General features: G+C 34.6%; 1 protein-coding gene across 6 annotated transcripts in view; it reads right to left on the reverse strand.

Moving 5' to 3' along the window:
* Positions 1 to 5,026: 5,026 nt before the first annotated feature.
* LOC111046005 overlaps positions 5,027 to 20,181 on the reverse strand; it is a 72,128-nt gene continuing 56,973 nt past the window's right edge. For 3 of the 6 annotated variants that reach the window (XM_022331491.2, XM_039440611.1, XM_039440610.1), the window contains 6 exons: positions 19,654 to 19,833; positions 18,015 to 18,190; positions 14,628 to 14,833; positions 10,587 to 10,826; positions 8,676 to 8,949; positions 5,027 to 7,313 (listed from right to left, as the gene is read on the reverse strand). In XM_022331491.2, the coding sequence (XP_022187183.2) occupies positions 6,681 to 7,313; positions 8,676 to 8,949; positions 10,587 to 10,826; positions 14,628 to 14,833; positions 18,015 to 18,190; positions 19,654 to 19,833 (1,709 nt within the window). In that variant the 3' untranslated portion in view covers positions 5,027 to 6,680. The remainder of the gene's footprint in view (positions 7,314 to 8,675; positions 8,950 to 10,586; positions 10,827 to 14,627; positions 14,834 to 18,014; positions 18,191 to 19,653; positions 19,834 to 20,181) is intronic. The other 3 variants (XR_005572873.1, XM_039440613.1, XM_039440612.1) reach the window with 3 other exon arrangements.

Raw genomic sequence — 20,181 nt, forward strand, 5'->3', positions numbered from 1 at the left:
TGTACAATGCAAGGGTTTTGAATGGCGTAGCTATATCTTAGATTAAAATAGAGTCGGCCTATTCAAAACCCTCATGTTTAGGTAATAGAAAATCACATGGTTTAATAATTACGAATTGATTGTTACATCTATATTTTGTTGCTCCTAATACATTTATTATTAATAATTAAACACTAAAAATAGATCTTACACAAGGTTGTGGAACAGAGAAACAACTAAATTCATACTTGGAATACTAAATTTGAAAACTAAGACTAAATTCGGAAATTTATAAAATAGAAACTAAAAATATGAAAGGCAAATAACATATAAATTACAATGGAATATATATTGTAATAAATGTACAACATTTAATGATAAAAATTTATTTTTAAATCAATAATTTGATCATGAAATGAACAACATAATATTATAACAATACTCCATTGTCAACAGGTCATCCCACAGATTACAAAAGGTTGAGACATAGCTGGGGAAACTAGGACAAATTTGAAGGTCGGGCATTGAAGGAAGTAAGTTGAATTTTTCAACGTTGATGCCCTGTTGCACAAAATGCTGTTAAATTGTAATCGTGATTAATGTAAGGAGGACTAATCAGAGACGTCATATATTCGAAAAAGTGATTGTTTCTCATGTAATTTAACCACGATTAAATTTAACAGGCGTTTTTGCAACCGGACAGTTATAGATTAAAACACAAGGAGTAAACAAAAACAGAGTTGTTTCATATTTATTTATCAAGTTCAACACCGAATCACTCCAATGTCAGACCTTCAATTAATGTCAATTTTCACCATCAATTTCCAGTCTTTGTTATCTGTGAATACAGGCTAAATCATTACCAATCTATTAAAGCTGGAAAATAAAATTAATTCTTATAATTTATTACTACCTACTATTTAGGGGAATACGAATGAATGAATTGAGATTAGTTTTAAAGCTGTGTCTACACTAAACAAATGTTCAACATAGCCTACATGTTCGGCAAACATGTTTGTTGTAGAGCTCAGGGACAAACATTTTAAAAAGTTTGGACAATCATTGTTTGTCAAACAAAAAATTACTGTTTTTCCATACATTTTCAGTGTTCACAGCTGTAAAACATAAAACCTGTACTTCCCACTTACAAATATTTTGTTTGGTGACGCGTACACACTGGCCACGGGCAAACATTGTTTGCCAAACATAATAAAATTTGCCCGAACTTTTCCAACAAACATGTTTGTAGAAATAGAAAGAAAAATGAAAATCTCAGTACCCTTTTTGAATATTTAATCACAACATGTTTATTCAAAAAGTGTACTGAGATTTTCATTTTTCTTTCTATTTCTACAAACATGTTTGTTGAAAAAGTTCGGGCAAATTTTATTATGTAAATTATATAAAAAGTAAATTTATATTATATAAAAAGTAGCCCTATACAGAAAAGAGATGTTTGTAGAACATTTGTTCAATGTGCACACGGCTTAAGAAGGGATGTGATTACAAAATCAAAATTTCCAATAGGAAATTAAAATATGAAGGAATATTATTTTTTTTAAATGTAGACAGACAAAATAACACTATACCATTCACGCAATGGAATTAACAGATTTTAATACCGCTTATATGCAACATTCAAGAAATCTATTAGATATAATCTCGATTATGGAATTCATTTCAGACTTTCAGCACTGATTGGTATGAGTATGTATATATATGTAAGTATGTATGTATGTATGCATTTATGTATACACGAATAATATACATATGCATATATATGCACTTATGAGTATGTATTCATATACAGCAATGCAGATAGTTTGAAACGAATTACACTGTTCAAGGTCTCATGATATAACAATTTATAAACAGTATCTACTTATTACAACAGTAACTAAATAACTGGTTATATTACAGTTAACATAGCCACCTCTAATACAAGGCCCTGGCCTATGATATTGCAACGTCACAGTGTAGGCCTAGAATCTAATACATGATTGGTGAAAAAGATCAGCTGGTATTTTTTAAAAGTATATTTCGCACCTAGGGCCGAAAATGAGACTTTTCCGGCTCGAAATCGGTTTTCAAGTCCGAGGCCGTAGGCCGAGGACTAGAAAAGATTGAGAGCCGGAAAAACATTTTTGGCCATGGTGCGAATAATATTTTTCGCCACACAGAAAAATAAACAATATGTAAATGAGAATAATTGTTTATTAAGGAGGGAGCAGAAGGTTTTACACCCAATTGCAAAAATAATTATTATTATCAAATTTATTATAAAAAACATATATATTCTATTATTGAGGGTAGGATGATGTGTTATTTTTTACAGTAACACAATTCAGATTTACACAACTTCTAGAAAAGTACCACAGGCTATAGTTCAATTCTAATTTATACAACAGAGTGAATGTAGCTAGGTTATGTATCACTTAAACATTTAGGTCAGGTTACACAAAAAGCCGGTTAAATTTTAATCCTGATTAATTTTACGAGAACCAATCAGAGAAGGTATTTTTGATAAGACGGCTTCTCTGATTGGTTCTCGTGGAATTAATCAGGATTAAAATTTAACTGTCTTTTGTGCAACCGGCACTTAGAGGTGCCTACAGATATGCGCGCCGCGAACATGAGCAATTCACTTTTAATCAGCTGATTATATTTGTATTTTTACAGAAACGGTAAGATACAGATATAAAAAGCTTGGTATCAGCTGATTAAAATTGAATTGCTCATGTTCGCGGCGCGTATATCTGTACGCACCTTTAGAGTTACACCCCAGTTTACAATTCAAAACAAACTAAAAATACAGATTTCAAATTAACAAATACTTCTAAAATAAATTTAAATTTAAATTCAAGCCATCTAAATTCAAAATTTATAGTTTTAATGTTTATTTTGGAGTAAAATTTTATAAAAATTGTACACGTGAAATTCTAACCTTATTTCGAACTTTGTCACCTATAAATTTGGAAGAAAAATAGCACAAGGACTACCTTATTATTTTATCTTTCAATGTTATTACATTAGTGTCATTTGCATTGTAAATAAATAAAATAAATTAAAATAAAAAATAAAAATTAAATAAATTGAAAAAGTCAGAGATAGATAGATAGATAATTGCCTTATTTAACACACTTTAAAATTGCAAGTGTTGTGGGAGAAGTTGAGACAATATTAACCCCCTCTTCCATTTAACTTGAAAGAGAGAGAGAGAGAGAATAAAAAGAGAAAGACAGACAGAGAGAGAGAGATTATATGTCTTTTTTAGGGCAGAGTTAGGACACCAGGTCCTCTCTACCACACAGCTCTCAGAGATAGATAGATAGGTAGATGTCTTTTATTTTTACTTCATAACATTCATATGAGAACTGATTGGATATATGATATGGGTCTTACCACAAAGGTTAGAACGAGACAAAACTGAACTAAAATAAATAAAAATAGAAAAAAATAAAAGGTTAATATAATAGTCTAGTCAGATCTTCAATACAGTATTTGAGATAGTAGGAGTAGAATAATGAGTGTGTGTACTTTCAATAGAATATATGAATAATTCTCTATTAAAAAACTAATCATTAATAATATTCAGTGAGAGAAATTCTAATTTAGGATGACATATTCGAACAAAAGAGAATCATCAATCGTTCTTGAAATACATAGTTCAAATTTGGCAATGCAAATTTTCTGTAGTTTGATGTATTCAAGATGAATAACTTAAAAGATTTCTATCGTAAACTATGTTATGAGTCTATATTAAACTCAACACTTAATAATATTTATAAAACTAACTAATTTCGTGTGTTCTCTTGAAAAAATTAACTAAAGTGATTGAATACTGATTGAAATATTTTTTTCGATTAACTACAAGAAATGAGCACACAAATAGAGATTGCAAAATTGTTATAATACCACAAAAAATTAAATAGGAAAGAGATTATGAATAGAGGATTATTTGTGAATAATTTTCAACAATCTTAGACTCAAATCATTTTTGAAATACAGTACAGTACATATTGAAGATGATAAAACCGATTTTTACAATAATTTTTGTTGCTAAATTGATTGATTACACTCGGAAATTTTAACACGGTCATAACTACCTAACCTAATACCGAGAAACTTCTATTTTGTAACATCTATAAATGACATAACCTCAATCTTTCAGATAATTTTAACTCAATCATGAACTGGCTCTGTCACCATACATTCAGATTTAGATGAAAGCTTTCATTGAAGACATTTCTGAACGCAATCTTTTATTCTCAACACATTCATGAATGAAACAATTTATATTTACATTATTGTAACCAACAATTACACAAAGAGCTTAAGGAATACTGTAGAAAGGTAAACATCGACGATTAGCCTACATTAATTTCAATTTTTTTAACGATTTTGGGAAAAAAATAAAATGATACAATCTATTTCTTCACACAATGCTATTCAATTAACAGCCTTTCCATGTGTTTAAATCTCACTCAATAATTAGAATAAGAGCCTGTTTATAAGAGATTGAAAACTTATTATCAGTAAGACCTGCACACACTGGACACACAAAGAACTTATAAGGCACAACTGACACTTAGGCGACTCAGGTCGAGAAGAGACTGGACTCTAGTGGAGAGCATGTGTTTCCAAATGGTGACGTCGCGGAGACTAGAATCGACTGGTCTGAGTGTCACCATTTGGAAACACATGTTCTCCACTAGAGTCCAGTCTCTTCTCCACCTGAGTCGCCTAAGTGTCAGTTGAGCCTTAGAGATGCATGTATAGTGGGTGATATCAGTAAGACCTGCACATACTGGGCAAACATAGAACTTATTATAAGTGTTGGTGTCGGTTAAATTTTAACCGTGATTAATTCCACGAGAACCAATCAGAGAAGCCGTCTTTTCTAAAAGGCCTTCTCTGATTGGTTCTCGTGAAATTAATCACGGTTAAAACTAGACCGGCTTTCGTGCAATCGAGACTTAGTGTTGCACGTATTGTGAATGTCCATCTTAAAGTAAGAAATTCCCGGTCTTCTATTTTTTTTCTGATAGATATAACAGGGCCCTTATCTACAAATTGACTATCCTTTTTCATAGCTTCATAATTTTCAGTCAAATCATGTTGTACCTACATTCAAAAATAGTTATCCCATCTAATATCATACAAAACCATTTTTCTTACCCTCGGTTATCAACTGTTTTCAAAAATATTCCTTCAACTACCTCATTTTATACAAATCTCTCCATTTTCCAAAATATTTCCAATTATTTGCACTACAGTTTGAGGTTATCTCTTGGCATAAACTCTCTAAAGCTCATGAAAATTTCAAAAAATTGTGTTGATGGTTTATAGCCTTCATCTCAAACCTCTCTTAGACTTCTTTCTAAGGTACTTTCTCCAAACCTATGAACTCTTCTCAAACTCCAAAATTTCTCTTTCTTCCTTCCAAAATTTCTCTTTCTTCCTTCCAAAATTTCTCTTTATTCCTTCCAAAATTTCTCTTTCTTCCTTCCAAAATTTCTCTTTCTTCCTTCCAAAATTTCTCCTCCTCTTTCAAAACCTTCTCTCTCTCTCTTCCAAAATTTGAACACCAGATTCCGTTCTATCATCATACCTAACCTCAAACCACCAAAATGTCATGAAACTTCTAATACATTTACATACCACTTTACCTCAAAATACATTGCAGTTTCTTTCAAACTCCAAAAATAATGTAGGCCATCTTCTAGTCTCATACTCAACCTCGAAGAAACTCAACCCAATTTTGATTTATTTTGTGTGTTTTGCATTGAGTTGAAAGAATATTATTGATTGATTATTGATGATCTCTTCAATTTAGGATCACCACTCAATACCTCCATTAACAAATTCATCAACTTGTATTTCACGGCCTATACCACGACATATCTTCTTATGCTATCTTTTCTCCATGATATTGTTTCAACATATCCAATTCCACAACAACTTCCATCTTCTAACCTAACCTCGAATTGTCCCCACTCAATCCCTACCTTTAAATCTTCTCACCTAACCTCAAATTTCCACACATAACTTGCTTGACTCAACTCAATTCCAACATCTAAATCTCCTCACCTAACCTCAAAATTTCCTCACAACTTGTCTCAACCAAATCCCAACCTTTAAATCTCCTCACCTAACCTCAAAATTTCCTCACATAGTTTGTCTCAACCAAATCCCAACCTTTAAATCTCCTCACCTAACCTCAAAATTTTCTTACATAACTTGTCTCAATCAAATCCAAACATCTAAATCTCCTCACCTAACCTCAAAATTTCCTTGCATGACTTGTCTCAACTCAATCCCAACCTTCAAATCTCCTCACCTAACCACAAAATATCCTCACATAACTTGTCTCAACTCAATCCCATCCTTCAAAATCTTCTCACTAAACCTCAAAATTTCCCCACAACTTGTCTCAACCAAATCCCAACCTTTAAATCTCTTCATCTAACCTCAAAATTTCCTTGCATAACTTGTCTCAACCGAATCTTAACCTTTAAATCTTCTCATCTAACCTCAAAATTTCCTTGCATGACTTGTCTCAACTCAATCCCAACCTTCAAATCTCCTCACTAAACCTCAAAATTTCCCCACAACTTGTCTCAACCAAATCCCAACCTTTAAATTTCCTTACCTAACCTCAAAATTTCCTCACATAACCTCAAAACCTACTCAACAACCCTCTACAGCTCGGCATCATCGCTCAGTATCTCCATCAACAACCGCTTCAAACTATCCAACCCGGTCAAGAATCCACAATCTGGCCCATGATGGACCGTCCCATTATTCAATGCACTTCCAGCAGTTGACGATCCACGCCTTGTACTGAATGTGGTGTGCGCAAAATCAATCACTCTGACATCGACTTGCGGCTCGATTGCAAGAGCTGTGTTCGATCTGGCCACCACTCTACGATTATTGGTCTTGGGTACATTGGTGGGCAGTGACCTAGTGGGCAACTGGTCCGGTTCCTCAAGTTTGTCTGGGACTGTGTCAAGGTGGTGGAACAGTTTGTCGGTGTCCTGAAGGGGTAACAACTTGTTGGGGACTGATTCAAGGTGGTGAATTAGTTTGTCGGGATTGTAGAACAGTTTGTCGGTGTCCTGGAGTGGTAACAGTTTGTCGGGGACTGTGTCAAGGTGGTGGAATAGTTTGTCCTGATAGGGTAACAGTTTGTCGGTGACCTGGTGTGGTGCCAGGTTGTCGGAGCATTTGCGTTTTGTCGAAGGAAGAGTGTCGCAGATGGGTTTGGACTTATGGTAGAGGGTGTCGCATTGATTGCTGTCATCGTCTTCTTCCTCCATTCTGTGTAACATCTACAAAAAACGATATATTAGTTAATATTGGAAGGTTCAGATTACTACAACTCTCCCAAGTCTACTACTAACCTTACAAGGGAGAAATATTGGCCCATTTTATCCAAACAATGAAAAACAATGAATTCACTCCAATGATGCACAAAAAATATTTATATTGGGCATTTTATTAATTGGATGAAAAACAATAGACTGAAATCTGAATTTTGACTGATGATATTCCAAAACAATAAATTGTTATTCCAATATATTTCAAGCAATACATCTATGATGGTGGAGAAATATTGCTGGAGACAAAAATATTGATATATCAGAGCCTATAGTGAGGTCCACGTTATAATGGCAGTGTTGGATTAGCAAAATTGTATTGCTATTCTTTTCTATCATTCAACAAAGCGGATAGTCCTATCTCTTTCTCACTTTGCTCTGTTGCCAGATCGTCTTTTAACAATGTAGAATGATTAATTAATCAACAAAATATTTCATCTCAATTATGAAAATTTATTATGAAATTATTGAAAAATATAATTGTTTATTTTGAATGAGAATGAAGAGTTAATATTACGTCAATAAACGTTGCTGATCTGTCTTGTCAATGCCTTCTATAGACGGTAGCTGATACAGGTTTATTCTCTTTTGCAAGAATAAACCTGTATCAGCTACCGTCTATAGAAGGCATTGACAAGACAGAAGATTGGCAACATTTTGCTCCTATCTTTCTCCACTGCCATTAAAACGTGGACCTTACTATAATCTTATTGATATCTTCTTCTTGTTTGGAAGGTTGATTGATTGGTTACCAGATATATTAAATTAGAAAAGTTTGATATAAATATAATGATATACCCAATATATGGAAATACAAAAATCAATTTACATTTATATCAATACATGAAAATATCGATACATCAGAATCTGCATATTGATATTTCCAATATATATTTATAGTGAGGTCCATGTTATAATGGCAGTGGAGAAAGATAGGAGAACAACGTCGCCGATCCTCCATCTTGTCTATGCCTTCTATTATATAGCATCTGATACAGGTTTATTGATGTAATACTAATTGTTCATTCTCCTTTAAAATATTCAATTATATTTTATTAAGCAAGAAATTATATTTTTCAATAATTTCATTAAGAATTTTCATAAGATGAAATATTTTGTTGATTAATGATGGATTCTTCATTATTGAAAGACTCTCTAACAACAGAGCAAAGCGAGAAAGAGATAGCACTATCTGCTTTGTTGAAAGATGGACAAGGATAGCAATACCATTACTAATCAAACACTGCCATTATAACGTGGACCTCACTATAGATATATTGGTTAAATCAATATGTTGATGCCATTTTCACTCACCACATCGTTGCGTCGCTTGGCAGCAGCCATTGTTGTCTGCGATGTCAGCAGATTAAATGTGCTGAGCGATGATGAAGATGCATCTTCTGAAGAGGAACACTCCTCGCCAAGATGGCGGCTGCTGCGGTGCAAATGAGGGGCGGAGTCAGTTAGAGCGGCTGAAGCCACGCCTCCCAAGCCACGCCCCCCACCATGACCACGCCCATTCGGGTGGTACCAACAGTTGTTGCTGTCAACTGACATCGGCGACATTGTGTATGGTGATGATGGACTACTGTAATAATTATTCCAAAATCAATAATTTATCTATCAATAAAATTATTACAATATTCATACATGATATAACTGTGTGAGCATAGAGAGAATATAGCATAACCCTATTAAAGTTATTTGTCAAAATTGAATAAATAATAAAAATTAAGATAATTGAAATTGAGACAAAATATTGTAATGTTACAGTTTGATATTGGTTTACCAAGTGAACAGCTGGTTTGGTTTTATATGAAATCAAATGTAATTAATTCGTTTGTTTGTTATTTGAATTTAATTTGAAAAAAACTTCATTCTATCGTTGATGTTTATGAATTCAATTTATAATAATAATATTGAAAATAAAATAAGTTTCAAAAAAAGAGTAATGTTTTAATATTTAGTCTCAATAATAGAAATTTATTATTTTATTATTGAAAAATAAAATTTTATTGACAAATAAAATATAATTGACAATTTTCAACAAGAATGAACAGTTAATATTACATCAGATATACCTGTACCAGATATCCTCTATAGAGGGCAGTGTGAGGCAGAGAATCAGCAACACTATTTTTCTATCTTTCTCCACTGCCATTATAACGGTCTTCTATCTATCTTCACTGCCATTATAATGTGGACCTCACTATAGAATCCAAATCAAAATACTTTGAAAAATGTCACGAGTAAAAATGTTATCAGAAGCGTGGTACACAGCCTTAAATATCAAATTATGAGTAAAATTTGAAAAAAAAAAATTATACAGGAATTTCAGAAGTAGGGTCGAACATTTTAGGGTATTGTTCCTGGGTGATAGGAGACTACAAATGTCGTATTTGAAGTGTCCAAAACTCAGCGGTTATCCTTATAGCTACCATTTTATTTTTTTTCACTTAGGAATTTTTATCTCAAGAACGAAATGATGTATTGATCTGAAATTCACTTTACAAAAAATTTACAGGAGAAAAAAATGTAGCAAATTTTATCAAGATTTCAAGGATACCTTATTTATAGAGATTGGTAGGAGATTAACTTTTTTTTACTGCATGCATGATCATGAACAAACAAGATCATCTGAAAAACATTGTAAAATCAGCTGGATGACCATATGGGGCCATACCGAGTTTCAAAGCTTCATCTTGAATACAATTGGAATTGAAAATTTAATATTGATGTTTAAATTGTGAAAAGTGGTCATGCATGCAATACGAAAAGAATTAATTTCTCCGTTATTCTCCAACCAATCTTTATAAATAAGGTATCCTTGAAATCTTGATAAAATTTGCTAACTTTTTTGTCTCTTGTAAATTTTCTGTTAAGTGAACGGTTTTCGTGAAATTTGCCATCAAAAATTTAAAATCGTCGCCATTTTGAAAACTTACATAGAATTTTTTTATTTTATTTTTTCAAGTTGAGTCTCTATACCATAAATATTCATGCCAAATTTCAGATCAATACATTATTTCGTTCTTGAGATAAAAATTCCTAAGTGGAAAAAAATGGCAGCTATAAGGATAACCGCTGAGTTTTGGGCACTTAAAATACGACATTTGTAGTCTCCTATCATCCAGGAACAATACCCTAAAATTTTCGACACTACTTCTGAAACCCCCTGTATAAAATACAAATATGAATAAATGACTGAGCAAATAAAATACAAACCTTGACATCGCACTAACATCCATAGTCTCTTCAGATATAGGATAAAATGAACGAGCGGCAGTCTCTCCAAATCTCCCATGTTTCAGCAAATCATCCCCTCCACTACTCCCTCCTGCACTCTCCTCCTCATCCTCTTCCTCCTCCTCAGAATCACGGGTACCATCGTCACTGGGATCCAGGTCCAACAGTGAGGAGGAGTGAGGAGGCCGTATACTGCCGTCGTAGACTACAAGCAGAGAGCTGAAAAAATTCAAAAATTCATTGATGTTCTTTTTCCATGACTAAACACTCAATAATAACTCAGTTCAAGTTGAGGATTTATTGATTTATTTAATATAATAATAAAGGATTCATTTACAGAGGTAACTCTACACAAGTATTTTAAGCCAATGTGATGATGACTTAACTCCAGATTATTTCAAGCACTTACCTTTCTAAAAAAATACACAAAGGGCCGGTTTCCGAGCTCAGGATTTAGCTAAGTTCTAGACTTTAAACAGCTGGAGTGAGAAAATGGGGGCGCGACAGTCGAGGCCTGCGACAGTAGAGGACTGTTTTCCAGTCCTCTACGGTCGTAGGCCTTGACTGTCGGGGCTGTTCAAAAATTGAAGAGTCCTCTACTGTTGCCTAACGCAGGCGACATTTGAGGACTCTTTTTTAGGAGTCCTCTGCGGTCGCAGGTCTCAACTGTCGGGGCTGTTCAAAAATTGAAGAGGCCTCAACTGTCGCCTAACGCAGGCGACATTTGAGGCCTCTTTTTCAGGAGTCCTCTACCGTCGCTGGCCTCGAATGTCGCAGGTCTCTACGGTCGCAGGTCTCGACTGTCGGGGCTGTACGAAAATAAGAGAGGCCTCAACTGTCACCTAACGCAGGCGACATTTGAGGCCTCTTTTTCAGGAGTCCTCTACCGTCGCTGGCCTCGAATGTCGCAGGTCTTTACCGTCGCTGGTCTCGACTGTCGCAGGACTCTACTGTCGTTTGCCTCGTTTGACATGACCCCAGAAAATTGGTTTTCCGAAACGGGGCGTAGTCGCAGTCATTGTCATAGTCATGTTTTAGTCATGAATTTCGAAAAACTAGAGAATTGAACACAAAATAAAATAAAGAGAAAATAGTGAAAAGTTTCAGCTATTTTGAATTATTTAGGAATGTCTAATATCGTCAAGAAAAAACGTTTCCAATTATAGAAATGAGAAAATAAAAACTACGACTACTGTTATAAAAGCTGCGACTACGCCCCGTTTTGGAAAGCCAATTTTCTGACTCCAGCTGTTTAAAGTCTAGGACTTGGCTAAATCCCGAGCTCGGAAACCGGCCCTAAATGACAGTGATTATATATTGTAAAAGATTTTTTTTAATGAGAGAACTGAAGTTTTTCAGCTATAGTGAGGTCCACGTTATAATGGTACATTCGACAAAGCAGGTAGCTCTATCCTTCTCCAGTTCTGCAACGTTGGCAGATTGTGTTCAAAAATGTAGAAATACAATCAATGAACAAAATATCCAATAATAATAAACTTCTTAATTGAGAATTAATTGTAGTCTACTCCTAAATTGTTGGAAAAATGATCTGGCCAATTTGAGGGAGCTATAGTGAGGTCCACGTTATAATGGCAGTGGAGAAAGATAGGAGAACAACTTTGCAGATCCTCTGTCTTGTCGATGCCTTCTATAGACGGTAGCTGATACAGGTTTATTGATGTAATATCAACTGCTCATTCTCGTTTAAAATAATCAATTATATTTTATTAAGCAAAAAATTATATTTTTCAATAATTTCATAATTAAGATGCAATATTTTGTTAATTAATTATTAATTCTACATTGTTAAAAGACGATCTGGCAACAGAGCAAAGCAAGGAGGAGATAGCGCTATCCGCTTTGTTGAATGATAGACAAGGATAGCAATACCATTGCTAATCAAACACTGCCATTATAACGTGGACCTCACTATAGTGTTCTATATTGCTATATTATTGTTATCATTAATAGGACATTCCGGATTTATATAGAAGGGAGCTGAAGTCCAGAAGGCCAGCGGTCAGGATGGCAAAGCAATTGAGAGATGAGAGGTTCTCTCTGAACAGCTGTTGTAGCTATGGTGAAAGTGATATTTTCGAGCTCAAAATTTAAGTGATTTTATTCTATATTTTGTGAATATTTGAAGTTTGGTTTATGTTTTAACGGAAGTTTCATTATCAATTTATCTAAATTTGAAATTCTTTGTTTTATTCTGATTCATAGTTTCAGATTGAAGATTTGGTGTTGAAATTGAAGTGAACATAACCTACATAATATTTGGACGATTTGTGACAAAATCAGGAAATTGAAGAAGTTTTGGGCAATAGCCTGTTTTTTCTTTTCCGACTATTGTATTGTTCGCTCTATCTAATAAATAAATAAATAAACAGAAGATGGAGAGAGGAAGTGCCCCCCGGAATACCGGAGAGCTATTTCTCATGCACTAGGCCTCCTGGTTTTGAGCTCCCCCGGCGCATCTGGGTGACACTCAACAGAATTCGAACCCAGCATGGGAGATGCAATGCGTCATTTTTCAAATGGGGACTTGGAGACTCCCCAGTATGTGACTGTGGGGCGATGGAGCAGACAGTGCACCACATTATATTTGAGTGTGAGAGACGTGCCTACCTGGGCGAGGCTAACGACTTCACTGTACCAAGTCCCCGGGCAATACAGTACCTATATTTCATCCCTTGACGTGCACTTATAAAAGTGTGAAATTTTAATAATATTGACAAAAAAAAATGCTATACGCTAAATAAATAAAATAAAATTGTTATCATTAAGCAATGTATTGTTTATATTTACCTGACTATGTCAATGTAATTCTTGTAAATATTGATAGCTAATACAATTTTTGATTCTTGAGGGATGATAATACAGTACATTCCAAATTCTCAACCGAAACAGTAAGTTTATTAAAATATTTGGTGTCATAAGGTGCGTACAGATATTATACGCGAACATGAGCAATTCACTTTTAATCAGCTGACTATATCTGTATTTTTACAGAAACGGTAAGATACAGATATACTAGGTAGTTCTGTGAACAGTAGACCTCACGCAGTATTCTCATCCACAAGTACCTGATTGAAACTATAGACCTTATGGAAATACAGCAATAGACTGGTTTCTCCACACATCTATGTAATCACTTGTCAGCTGATTTATGATGAATAATTCTATAGTCTGATTTTTACTCTAATATTGGCGTATGAAGGAGGCTCCTTTTTCCTTTTATATTATCCTTGAAATGCAAAATTTCCAAAAACCTTGTATATACGTCGACGCGCAATCTAAAAAGGAACATACCTGTCAAATTTCATGAAAATCTATTACCGCGTTTTGCCGTAAATGCGCAACATATAAACATTTAAACATTAAGAGAAATGCCAAACCGTCGACTTGAATCTTAGACCTCACTTCGCTCGGACAAAAAATCTTGGCATCAGCTGATTAAAAGTGAATTGCTCATGTTCGCGGCGCGTAAATCTGTACGCACCTTTTACTTCGATAAATTCAAGATACTTGAAACTCTCACTACTTACTCGATGTAGGTTCATGTAACACTAGCAGGTAACCCGTGCTCCGCAAGGGTCTATTTTAAAACTTAACAAGCTGAAAACTTGACTTTACTTCAAGAAAGATACATTTTCAAAAATGTTGGATGTTTTTGTTTGGGTAGTATTGTAGTCTAGTAGCCCTCCGCCGATAGGCAACCCTACAGCACCCGGAATGTAATGAATCAATTTATAAATAATGAATGTAATTTATTATCAAGCTAAATTCCAAAAGCGAATAAATTTTCATTTCAAAAATAACAAATGAATAAATAATAATAATAATAATAATAATGATGATAATGTCGAGTGACCTGGCTGGCTCAGGTCTGGTGTCAGAGTTTTCAGGTCACAACTGATCAATTTCAGGGCCTCTGACATGACCTAACGACTGCTTTCTAGGCAGCCGGGACCGACAGCTTAACGTTTCCATCCGAAACGAATGAATAAATGAACTCACCATGAATAGAATCGATAGCTACTCTGCTTCTCAATGACCCGTCTGAGCTTTTCCAGTCTGCCGATCACTCTCTGCACTGCCGACCGCCTCAATGAATACCCGTTGTGGAAAAACCTATAGAGAGCACTCTTAAGACCTCCCTCGTCCAATTCTCTCCCCCAATACTTGTCCCGTTTGATATAGCTGTCCGTGTCGGCTTGGTACACCTAGAAACAACAAAATAAAATAGATTATTCAAATAGAATCAAATTGCAGTCCATAAGTGTTATGTAGACTATATTTATAAGTTGGCTAAACTGTAGCAGCTGTTCAGGTTATAAGTTAATAAGATCGACAAGTTAATAGTGTTAACTATCATAAGTTAATAATGATAGACAAGGATAGCAACACCAATGTTAATCAAATACTGTCATTATAACGTGGACCTCACTATAGCAATTAGTGTTCGACAATATGATACAGTATCATCTCAACTTGATACACAACACCATAATTTGATACAAAACAGGATAGAGCTATCTGCTTTGTGGAATGATAGACAAGGATAGCAACACCAATGTTAATCAGGTGCTGTCATTATCATTATAAAGTGGACCTCACTATAGCAATTCTCTGCAATTAGAAAAATCTGGTGTGGCGCACTCACACAACTTTCCTTGCCATTATGAAAATTGATCACCTGACGCTAGTGTTCCCGCGCATCTCAAGTCTACTTATAAACAAAGATCTGAGCCAGCTGGTGACAGGACAATAACCCTGGAGACACACGAGGTCTGCTATCTCTTTATAGTGAATGATTTAATAGAATCAACAGTTGCCAACAGTTTGCAATTGGATAATCACATTTTCTCGAATTTCGAGCTTATTTTTAATTTTAGGTGGAAATGTTACTGAACATTAATTGTAGAGATTTTCATGCTCAATCTTTTCCATTCGGAATTTTTTGTTTAAATTGTATCTGAAGCCTGACAATTGGGAATCTAAAATCAAACTTTGCATAGATGGGGCGGAGCTCCTGGAATTTTTACAGATATGAGACTTGTGGCAGTTGATAGAGCTTATCAATGACTATTTTAGGTATGAATTTGATCAAAATCGTTGGAGGCGTTTTCGAGAAAATTGCAGAAAACCCTGTTTTTGACAACATTTTCGCCATTTTAGGCGCCATTTTGAATTGCATCAGATCGAAATTGTTCGTGTCGGATACTTATATCGTAAGGACCTTAAGTTCCAAATTTCAAGTCATTCCGTTAATTGGGAGATGAGATATCGTGTACACAGACGCACATACACACACACACACACACACATACAGACCAATACCCAAAAACCACTTTTTTGGACTCAGGGGACCTTGAAACGTATAGAAATTTAGAAATTGGGGTACCTTAATTTTTTTCGGAAAGTAATACTTTCCTTACCTATGGTAATAGGGCAAGGAATGTAATAATGAAAACTTGTAGTACCCTTTATTATAAGTTAATACGGGGCACCGAGCTTCGCTCGTTATTATTTTATTCATTGACTTTTGATAAACAGAACACAATTCTTTAAAATGATTGGGGAAGGACAAACAGGCACAGCCCAAAACTGTTTCTTTCCCGAATTTTGATTTATACACTATAAATAGTCCAGAAAGTAGGTTATTTTCCATACACTTGAATTCAGGTTCAATTTTCTGTTCAAACATTTGAAAACAAAAAAAAAATTCAGATTATATTCAAACCAAATTGGGAGAGAGAGAAAACAAAACAAATTATAATTATTTGAAAACAAAAAAAATAATTTAGATTATATACAAACCAAATTGAATAACAAAATAACACTCACTAATTACTTGAAATTGTCAAATAATGATCAACTTTGAAAATTATGATATACTCTAGTTTAGGAGGATTATCATGTCATGTCAACAAATCAGATTATGTTGATCAAATCGATTAAATTGTCTAGCTAGATAAAATTTCTCGCTGATTGATTATGATTACACAGCTGGAAATAATTCTGTCTCTCTCCCACACAGGCACACGCATCTTCTGTTATCGAGAGACGACGAAATTATCATCTGTTTTCCAAGGATGAATTATCCTTTTAATGTCGTTCAGCGAGTTTTCCAAAGAATGAGACCTAGTGCAATCGAATCTTAATATCATAAACCTACTATGTTCCAAATTTCGTGAAAATCGTTAGAGCCGTTTTCGAGATACGTAAAACATAAATAACCAGATATAAAAATAACCAGATATATAAACACAGAAATTGATCGCTTAATATAATAGGATAAGGTTATAAGTTGTATCGCTAACTCGCCCTGTTCTTAGCCTATTTGTGAAAGATGCAATAGGAGGAATAATGTGCAACAGTGAACGTTTCAAGTTATTTATCAACATAGGCTCCTCCTAAATACTAGTAGTTCTGTGAACAGTAGACCTCACGCAGTATTCTCATCCACAAGTATCAGATGTCAACTGTTTTAAATGTTAACAAACTCAGTTCACGTTTGAATTTGTATTCCATAATGATATAATTCATCCAGTTCCATGATGATCTTTCTATTTGATGAAAATTTATTTTTTAGAATCAAAAATATTATAATTCCTCCAGCATTATTTAGTTCATTTGTTTATTTTTATTCACCTATTAAATTAGTTTTTTTCAAATTTGGGAATATTGATACTGATGGGCACGCATAATACCATGACTGCAAAACAAAATACCAAACCAACGACCTTAAAGTTGCGATTAGACCAAATTTATAAAAAAATGTTAATAACTCAATCCTTTTAGATTATATTAGATTGAACATAACTTATCATACACATGATGAACATATGTGTTTGTCAACTTCCAATCAATCTAATAGAATCTATAAGGATTAAGTTATAACCATTTTGTTAATAACTTTGGTGTAAATCCAGCTTAAAGATGCATACCTCTTTAATGTCTTTGATAGAGACTATAGACCTTATACAAATACAGTAATAGACTGGCTTCTCCACACATCTATGTAATCACTTGTCAGCTGATTTATGATGAATAATATTCTATAGTCTGATTTTTACTCTAATATTGGCGTATGAAGGAGGCTCCTTTTTCCTTTTATATTATCAATGAAATGCAAAATTTCCAAAAACCTAAAAAGGAACATACCTGTCAAATTTCATGAAAATCTATTACCGCGTTTCGCCGTAAATGCGCAACATATAAATATATAAACATATAAACATTAAGAGAAATGCCAAACCGTCGACTTGAATCTTAGACCTCATTTCGTTCGGTCATATTACAATAAGCCAGATATAAATCACGCAATTTTATTCATTCATTTATTTATTTGTCAGTGAGTGAGTGAGTGTGTGCCATTTCGCTTTTGTATAGATAGATTACCTGCATTCCGCACAGCCGGACTCCCAGCGACGCCGAGGTGCTAGCGGCACATTTGGCCATCTGCTTTGATCTCTTCTCGGCCGACGCGTCATCCCCATGTTGCCGAGTTCCCATCTTCAGGTCCAGGATGCACGGGTTGCTGTAAGTCGACGTGATGTTCTCCAACAGCAGGAAGTCTGAGGGTTACTGTCAAGGGAAACTGTGACTGGATGATTACAATATAATATGCCAAAAATTATGCCATAACAATATGCTCAGCCATAACAAACTCAATAGACACCAACAGCACACTAAAAATTGTACCTTCTCAGCCATAACAAACCCAATAGACACCAACAGTACACTAAAAACTTCCATCCTATCTCCTTCTACTTGTCTATGAGTACAACCAGGAAGATGGCGAACCTGCCGAAAGATCTCATTGTCATAGTAATTGATTTAATTCATTTATTGTAAAAAATTCTGACTGCTAGTCGTTCTTTTTAATAGCAAAAAGTGATGATTCAATAATAAGCAGGTCGTGATGGAAAACAACATTGATGAAAAAATAACCTACATAAATGGTTGAGTTCAAAGCCACTGATCGGTGAGTGAACGTGGCTCTGAACGAAGTACTGTTTTGTCGTTGAACGATGCATAGACTCACATGCAGCGCTAGATTATTTGGAATTGTAATCGGCTATTAAGTGGACAGCCTGTAAGATTATTACATACTAAAGATCTTGAAGATTTTTGTGATCTATAATATTACAAAAAATATATATTATATAATATCTCGCGCTAAAATACCTCAATGGAACCTTTAATTTCAAGTAAGAGCTAGCATTGGGAAGGCAAATGTATTGTGCGTTTATACCTCATCAAGGTCTTTGGTCTAACTGATGAAAAAAAAACGTCATATCCGGTTCGTTCACTGATCAGTTAATCGTACTTTTCCACCGATGGAAAAGAACGTAAATAGAGTAGCTGAACGTAAACATACATGGCTGAATATGAGGTTGTTTACAAATGATGGACTCCATTATAATGTATTTGGGAGCAGAGAAATGCATGATTACATAAATTCATTAACATTTAAAATATTTTACAAAGCATTTAAAACTACTCCAATCACCTGATGGTTTTCCATTTTAATTGATTACAATGAAATAGGTTAAGTTCTAGTTTTGTTTACAAAATATGATCAACAGGGGAAACATCTGTCAGTCATGACTCATGAGCAACCGTTCAGCCACAGAATACACACAAAATGGAAGGTATCAATCTAACCAAGATTTGAGTGCACCAAGACCACGACACATGACTGCATCATCTTGTTAGAAATTAAAACTACTGCTGTATTACAATTCTACACTTTCTTTCAAGATGGCGGATTATGGCGTCAAGATACTAGCCGACTTTCCAATCTGTGGTTCATCTGCGATCACTAATCTGTGATCAGGTTTTTTACTGAACGTAAAAAAAACCCGATGGAATTGATCAGTGGCTTTGAACTCAACCAATATGTTGTTGCAACCAGTACTGCTCTACAGCGCTGAAACACAGAACTCCTAGAAAATACACCAAAGAATATCAAGTGATTACTATTGCGACCAGCACTGCTCTACAGCGCTGAAACACGGAACAGGGCAAAGGATACACTGCTTGTTGGCGCTATCTGGCGGCGGCGGTGACGTCATCACTCGACTAGTGACGCGCATGCGCAGTACGTCTCCGTTTGCGTCACGTTTGCTGCGTCGGTTGCCATCCGATTGCCGGAAATGTGGCGAGTAGCGTTTGTCAAGCTTCATGTTGCCACTGCTTGTCGCCTGCATTACACCTGAAAAACGAGCAGATTGGTCAGATTTTTGGTGAATTATCAACCAGATTTTCATTTTCAAGGAACAAATGTTTAATTAATTTTGAAAATTAATGAATTTTTATCCACTATTCACAGTATAGGACATGACAAGATATCTAACAATATAATACACATTCAAATTTGTTAATTCTCTCAAACAGTTTGTATGTAGATGGAAGAAACTAGAGATATAACACTAAATTAATGCTAGTTTAAAGATTATAATCAATTTCAAAAACATCCAGAAAAGGGGAGTTTAAAAGATCGGCTATAGCCTTAGAACAGTTATAGAATAGACACGCTGGGAAGTCTAGCCTCTGAAGCCAA

Source organism: Nilaparvata lugens, chromosome 14, assembly GCF_014356525.2.
Source record: "Nilaparvata lugens isolate BPH chromosome 14, ASM1435652v1, whole genome shotgun sequence".
Taxonomy (NCBI): Eukaryota; Metazoa; Arthropoda; class Insecta; order Hemiptera; family Delphacidae; genus Nilaparvata; species Nilaparvata lugens.